Below are 7,586 nucleotides of genomic sequence, written 5' to 3'. Positions count from 1 at the left end.
AGTTTTTCTGTTGCTCTGTGAAGCTGTTTCTGCATGTAGTGTGACAAAAGTAGAACGTTCGGACAGGACTTAGGGGTCAGACACACAACATAACTGCGTGCTGGTGGAGGGGGCTGGCTTGGAGTTCGTCACTAGCACTGGTGTCTTTTCCTCATTTAACTGTGTGGCTCTATTCAAGGATTTTAGACCTGTTTATTTCTTCACTGGTAAAATGAGGAGCATTGGTACTGATGTAACATACCATACATGTAACATAACATGAACATTCTGTACAATGTAACATAACACGAAGCTATCATGGGAAACGATTGTTTTGGAAAGAAGCGGTGGTGGTACTGCTGTGGGATAGATACGCTTCCATTCTGGCCCCGCTGTGGATTGGGTTTGGATTGGAACCGTTCCAGTCCGTCCGTTCTCCACGGCACTGCCACTGCTCTATTTAATACTGGTGGTCCAGCACATGCTCTGTGTGTTCTAGGCACCAGCAGGTCCCAGTGATCGGTACAGACAAACCTCTGGTGACGCGCAATGAAGAGAAAGGGGGGCCGGGCAGCAGGGTTGGGACTGGTAGTGGTCTTCGGTAGGGAGGTCAGAGCAGGGGAGGGTGTTACCAAGGCCAGCGCTGGAGGAGGTTAGGAGGTGAGCTCCATCCATGGACATGATGGGGGGAGCATTTCAGGCAGAGAATCTGGCAAAAGCACCCTGGGCACGGGAAGAGCAGCAGGACTCTGTAGAGCGCAGGAGCAGATGAGGTCAGAGGTTCCCAGGGAGCCACATCCCTGGGGGCACCGGAGGGATTTGACTTTTATTCTGACTGAGGCGTTGTGCCTCTAAACAGGAAGAGTGACCTCTGACTTAGATTTTAAAACACACCCTAGAGGCTTAGCCGAGTTGTCCTTCGAACATGCACATCTAACCGTATTTCTTCACCGCCTGGAATCCTTTAGCAAATCCCCACCAGCTACGCTATCTGGCCTGAATTCCCTCTCGTGGCTTGGCCTGCGAGACCCTCATCATATGGCCTCTTTCGTCCTCTCCAGCTTTCTGTCTCCCCGTCCCTTCCAACGCGGTGTTGTGTTCTTAGTTCCCTGCGGGTGCCGTGCTCTGTACAGACTGCCCTTCTCCACCTTCTCCGCATGCGCTTTGGTGGAATGAACGGTGCCAGAGACCGCTTCGGGCCCTTCTGTGCACTGCTGCTAAGAGACGCCAGGGTCTTTGCAAAATACCTTCCTTATTCTTCCTACAGACGGGTTCATAGTTCTCCCCAGCTGTTTCTAGCACTCCCGGAATAGGACTAATGAACGTTTGTTGGTTTAACAGTGGCCAGTGGACATTCTTGCTTTTTGAGTTTTAAAATGTGTAATCCCTAAAAACAACATTTCCCTGGAGACATAGCATAATGCTGTGTTGAAATAACAAATTGACTTATTATTTGATCTGAACGCTATTTTCAGACATGGTTCAACTTTCATCACATATGTTCTCTTCAGGGATTTGATCAGGCAAATGTAGGTGACTTTTTGTGCTTTTGCAGAATAAAAGAAGCTATGCATTTTCATTGTTGTGGTTTGTTCCCATACAGAGCTCATATATATCGGATGTAGAGGAAGATAATTGCAACGAGACTCAGTGCCACCTAATTGTCCCAGTGTCGTCGCTGAATTCTGAGTACTGTGCTTCGGCAGAGGGAAGCTCCGAAATCTGGGGAGTTTCAACAAACCCGTCCAGAGAAGTTTGTGTCACCGCTTTTGATGGCAAACGCATGGAAGGCAAGTTTCTGCTCTTATTCCTAAATACAGGCAGTGATGAGACAGGCGTTGAAAAGAGGCAGTTTCGATAAATCTCTGTTCTTGTAAAAATAGTCAATGGTTCTGTTCCTCAGAGAAGTTCAAAAATAAAAATAAGCTCATTTCTCAGGCATTAGAAGGTATAAAACAGCCAATTTGTAAAACTACATGATGACCTTTTGACGCAGGAAAGAAAGAAACACAGCATATAAAACTCTGTGTAAATGTCTGCATTTCAGGATTACATGGAGTGACAGAAGTCAGCTTATCTATTTCCACGTGACAGGGTGTAATGTACCCATTAAAATGTTCTTTGTGGGGATGGCAAGTTTAAAAACAATAGCAGAAATATTCACTGGCATGTGTGATGTGAACTGGATAAATACTGGAAATGATTCTCCAAAAATAAATACTGACAACATTTACAAGTAATTTCATTTCATTATCTTTCCTTTGTGTGAGGGGATGCATATACTAGAACCTTAGGACTAACTTTCTCAAGTGGCAGCTACCTGAGCCAAAATTTGGGCCATTCTTTGCAGTTACAAAATTGGAATGTTCGTTACAGGTAATTTATAAAATACGAAAAGCCAGAAGAAAACAAAATTATCTATAGTTCAATCACCCAAATATTGACTTACAATTTGGTGGGTTTTTTCCTCATCCTGTTCTCTTTTCCTACATAGCCATGATCATATTGTATAGTATATACAACTTTGTGTACTGCTTTAAATATTTATTATAAATATTTTTCCATTTTATCTCATATACTTTATTAATACTATTTTTTAATGTCTGTAGACTTTCATCATGTAGAATGTATATTCTACTTAATATTCCTCAATTTTAGACTTTTAGATCACTTACAGTTTTTTTTCTATGATCGTGTTTTGATAACTGTCTTTGTGTATATATATTTTTTCCAATTGTTAGGCTGTTTTTTGACTATATCTCCTGGCTACAAAAAGTTTATGGTACAAATACCTTCTTAAAGAATGGGAATCTAGGCTGAAGAATTAGACCAAAGGCCTAAAACTTAATACTGATAACTTTTAGATCAGTAGGATGAGGGTTTCAAGTAGGTGACTCAAAGCAATGCAGTGCAGTTTATGCCATCTTGGATTGTGTTGTTTTGAAAAATAAAATCCTCATTAACACAGCATTTGAAATAATGCAAATGCCTCAGATTTTTTTTTAATGTGAATTATAAACTGGGCTGGTACTGTGGCCACATGGTGGCACCACTGTGGCTCCGTGTCCCTGCCTGTCTGGACTGTGCTTCTAAACACAGTGCTGAGGGTAGTCGTGTCGTTGCCTTTCCTGCTGTAGTAACTTAGTTGTTTCCACCTCCTATAACGGGTACTATACAGGCCTTCACTTAGTAGTAATTTCCAGAGTCACTGTTCCAAAAAAAGTGACTTTGAAATAGAAATTAAAGGTAATAAAATGGCAGCAGAGAGGCCAAGCACCACCATGGTAGGTAGAGGACTGTTCATTGGAAAGCGAGGACGGTGAACATAGAATGCTGAAGGTTGTGCGTTGAAAATAAAAAGCAGCAGTAGAGCAGTGATGATAAAGGTGCTCTGAAACAAATCTCTCCCCTTTTCCGTCACCGTCTCTGGTTTGTGTAGTTCTTGTGCAGCGTTTCCTGTCCGTGTGTGTTGTGCGTAGGTCTGTGTGTCTTTCCAGGTGTTTGCAATCTTGAAATAAATATACAATGTAACAAAACTCTGAGGAGTGGGATGAAATTATTTTAAAAGGTGTCCATGTTGCCAGAGTTTCTTAAGGGATAGATTTTTAACATTTTATTTATTTATTTATTTATTTATTTTGCTTCATTAATGGAAAGAAAACGGTAACTCTGGAAACACCCTATATCCAGGGCTTTAAGAAACCTTTTATGAAAAACCTGTTCTACCCACTTTGCGTCATGGACGTATTAGTTGGAGAATGTGGAGTATGGCTGAGCTGGGAAGAATCATCTTGGGACCCTGTCCAGGCACCTGAGTCTTTTTTCACCCTGCCTGACTTGTGCAGGAAGTGTTCTTTGCAATTCTGACCCTGTTCATCACCTGACGGGCAAAGCGCTGAGACTCTGTCACTCCCTCCCAGATAACAGCAGCATTCCCTCTTAATTCTACTTTGTGATTTCTCCCTTTTTTTTTTTAGATTCTGTTTGGATTTCGGTTGTTGCCGCTGTCCTGCTTTCTGTAGTCCTCATCGTGGTACTTGTATGTTGTTACACGAAGAAGATTAATCCATTCAAGAGACAAAGCATCATGTTACCCAAGTCCTTGGTACCATATTTAAATTTTTTTCTTTCAGTATATACACTAACACGTTAACTTGGACCTTTTTGATAGCTGCTTACTTTTTTTTTTAAGTCGAATGATGTTCAGCAGCGTGTCACATATCATAAATCACTCAATCTACCACCCGTCCAAAGCCACATAATTTTTACTGCACAGCGTGTGCGTTTGTATGCACAGGACAAGAGCATGATTGGATAAGTCTGTGAAGGAGCGTAAAGTGCAGTGGGAGAAAAAGATAAGGATTCAGTGAGTGTGTAGTGTTCAAACACAGAGGTTTCCGTACATGCCAGTGAGGACTTAGCCACCCTGGAGGGGCCGGTGAGCTGTGGCAGAGGTGGGGAGGCTTGAACAATCTGGAGGGAAAGACAGGAGTTTATGCAGGGACTAAGGGACAGTATGTGCCCAGCATCAAGAAAGCATGGCGTTTGAAAATCTGGAAATACAAAAATACTCTGATGGCTGGAGTGTAGAAGGAAAGGCGATCACACGTGAGACTGGAAGTTTGACATTTTAGTGGCTGATACTTAAAAGCCTTTGTGTGGGGCGCCTGGGTGGCTCAGTTCATTGAATGTCTGACTTTGGTTCGGGTCATGATTTCATAGTTGGTGGGTTCGAGCCCCACATCAGGCTGCTCCCCCACTCGTGCTCTCTCAAAAACAAACATTCCAAAAATAAAAGCCTTTATGTGATGAAAAGCACATTTACAGGTAATAGGATCATAGTTATTTGAATGAACTATAACAGAAATAATGTCGATGATATGTAAAGGAGGCTTTTCAATTTGTTTTGAAAACACTGCCTTTGAGTAAAGTGAATAAGTTCTATCAACAGGAGATAATTCATGTGTGAATTCTAGTATTTATCCTTACTAATTAAGGATAAGTAAGTAATTAAGTACAAAGCCACCTTGCAGTCCACAACTTTACACCCGCTGGAGAAGGAAGAATACACCTGAATTCTCAGTAGCTCCAGTAGGAAAACTGGTACATGCTGGTAAAAGTAACGCAGCCCTGGAGGGAAGGAAAGCGTATAATGGGTACAGAGTGTAGTAGTGTCATAAACGTGCCACAGCCTTTGACTTAGTAATTCTACTTTTGAGAAGTTATTTTTTTTAATGTTTGTTTATTATTTTGAGAGAGAGAAAGAGTGCACACACCAACAGGGGAGGAGCAGAGAGAGAGAGAGACAGAGTATCCCAAGCAGGCTCCTTGCCATCAATGCAGAGCCTGACGTAGGGCTCATCCCCATGAACCTCGAGATCATGACTTGAGCCAAAATCAAGAGTCAGACACTTACCTGACTGAGCCACCCAAGCACCCCAAGAATTTATTCTTAAAAAGCAACTTTGTAAATAAAAAGATGTGTAAAAATACTCACTTCAGCATGCTCTATAAATCCTAAAAGTAGGAAACACTTCAGTATCTGCTGCTAGAGAAGTTAGTCATCAGTATGGAGAAGGCGTGAGGCAGTGAAGGTTATAATAAAATGGTAATCATGAAGGTGAAGGTGAAAACAGAAGTAGGCGCTCTCCCGTTACAGATGTCATGTGCATACGTGTGAGATCATGTAGAAAAAACAACATGGACTAGTTAGATGGTGGATGACTTTTTTAAAATTCTAAAAACTTGTTCTTAATCTTAATACAGTATATTTGATTAAAAAGCAAGAGAAGGCATCCACCAGATGCCATTTTATTATTTCCATAAATATTCCATTTAGTGGTTTATTTCATCGACCCTCACCCTTAGACCATTTCTTTTTAAGGACATGCCCTTAAGTTTAACGATTTATGGTTCTTAATCATTTATTTTTCTTCCCTTAGCTGTCGGTGGTAAAAAATGCCTCTTCTTCAGAGACCAAATCCGAATCAAAATGTGTATCACCCATCACCTACCAACCAATCGTCTCAGAAAATGAGAAGATGGTCTGGGAAGAGCACCTGTCTCCAGCAACAATTTCAGATACGCCTCCCGAAGACAATCTGGAAAAAATGGAACATCACGAAACACTTCAGCTGGTGACCCCTGAAGGAGAGATTTCTGACAAGGCCCCTGACAGCCCGCTGACCCCAGTCCTGACAGAGAATTCTGTCCATTCCGACAGTAACCAGTCGGAAACCTGTGTTGTCACTTTAAGCTCCTGTCACTCCAGAAATGGTTCCGATAGTGGCGTCGTGGATTCGCAGAGCTTATCGGACTCGGAACTTCCCCCAAGCAGTAAACCTGAACCAAAGACCGAAGGACAGGAGTCCGTAATGCCGAGAAACACTACCACCTCCTTTGGCTACGACAAGCCACACGTATTAGTGGACCTGCTTGTGGATGAAGGCGGCAAGGAGTCCTTGATTGGTTATAGACTCACAGCGGATTCCAAAGAGTTTTCCTGAGATCCAGGAGGACGCGCCAGCTTTGAAGGCCCTGCCTTCCCCCAGCAGTTTTCCTGCTCCGACTTCTTGAAGAGATCATGGTTTTAGAAGTTACGTCTTTGTTAACATTAACCAAATATGGTCGTATCTTGGTTTACATAAAGGGCAGAGAGCCTCGTCTGGCACTGTCAGATTTGGCCTGAAAACTGCAAAACCTGTAAAAACAAAAACAAACCAAAAAAAAAAACCAAAAAAAAAACCAAGCCGTTGTCACATAAGAACTTTCCAGCCAGACGGGCTTGCGTGATCAGTGAACGTTCTAGGAACCTGCTTCCTGTGGTGGCGGGTGAGGTAGCTCAGGTCATTTCTAATCACTTCAAGTGTAAACTAGTTTTGTTTTTTCTTCTTAGGTTGGTATTTGTTTTTGGAAGTCCATGTCTGTAGTATTTTTAAATGCTCCCTTTTAGAAGAAATCCTGGAAGTTTCCCAAAAGTGAATTTAAAATCTAATTCAAACCAATAGACTTAATAAAGAAGATGTAAATAGAAACATGTATATATTTTTTATGGAATATGCATTTAGAATTTGTAAATAAAATTGTTTAATATTCATTTTTGTACTCATTTATTCAAGCACTCAGGCAGTGAACCTTATATTTTTTTATCCATTTGCTTGTTTCCATGTATTAAGACTATAGAATTATTTCCTAATTATTCATACCTAATCTTTAAACCAGTCCTAAAAATAACCTAATCTTTAAGAATGGTCCTTTTATCTGTATTTTTTTTAATGTTTATTTATTTTTGAGAGAGACAAAGTGCGAATGGGGGAAGGGCAGAGAGATCGAGACACAGGCTCCAGGCTCTGAGCGGTCAGCACAGAGCCTGATGCAGGGCTCGAACTCACGAACTGCAAGACTCATGACCTGAGCCAAAGTCAGATGTTTAACCGAGTGAACCACTCAGGTGCCCCCTATGTCTGTATTTCAATATCTAGCATCCAATGTACAGAACACTGTTCAAGCTCTTTGGGGAGGTAAACAAAAAGGTGGGTTTTTCTGTAGAGTATTAAGATTGAGGAATCTCCGCATAAAGATGTGGCTGAGGCCGTTGGAGTGAGTGG

General features: G+C 41.7%; 1 protein-coding gene across 1 annotated transcript in view; it reads left to right on the top strand.

The window, feature by feature from the left end:
• The window catches only part of IFNGR1 (interferon gamma receptor 1), a 20,568-nt gene extending 13,858 nt beyond the window's left edge, over positions 1-6,710 (top strand). Inside the window, exons 4-8 of the mRNA XM_029943236.1 lie at positions 479-557; positions 1,041-1,211; positions 1,520-1,769; positions 3,957-4,084; positions 5,922-6,710. Of these exons, the coding sequence (XP_029799096.1) occupies positions 479-557; positions 1,041-1,211; positions 1,520-1,769; positions 3,957-4,084; positions 5,922-6,485 (1,192 nt within the window). The 3' untranslated portion in view covers positions 6,486-6,710. The remainder of the gene's footprint in view (positions 1-478; positions 558-1,040; positions 1,212-1,519; positions 1,770-3,956; positions 4,085-5,921) is intronic.
• Positions 6,711-7,586: the final 876 nt, after the last annotated feature.

Source organism: Suricata suricatta, chromosome 7 (assembly GCF_006229205.1).
Source record: "Suricata suricatta isolate VVHF042 chromosome 7, meerkat_22Aug2017_6uvM2_HiC, whole genome shotgun sequence".
Classification (NCBI taxonomy): Eukaryota; Metazoa; Chordata; class Mammalia; order Carnivora; family Herpestidae; genus Suricata; species Suricata suricatta.
The sequence above is the reverse complement of the archived record's forward strand: the minus strand, read 5'-3'. Positions and strand labels throughout refer to the sequence as shown.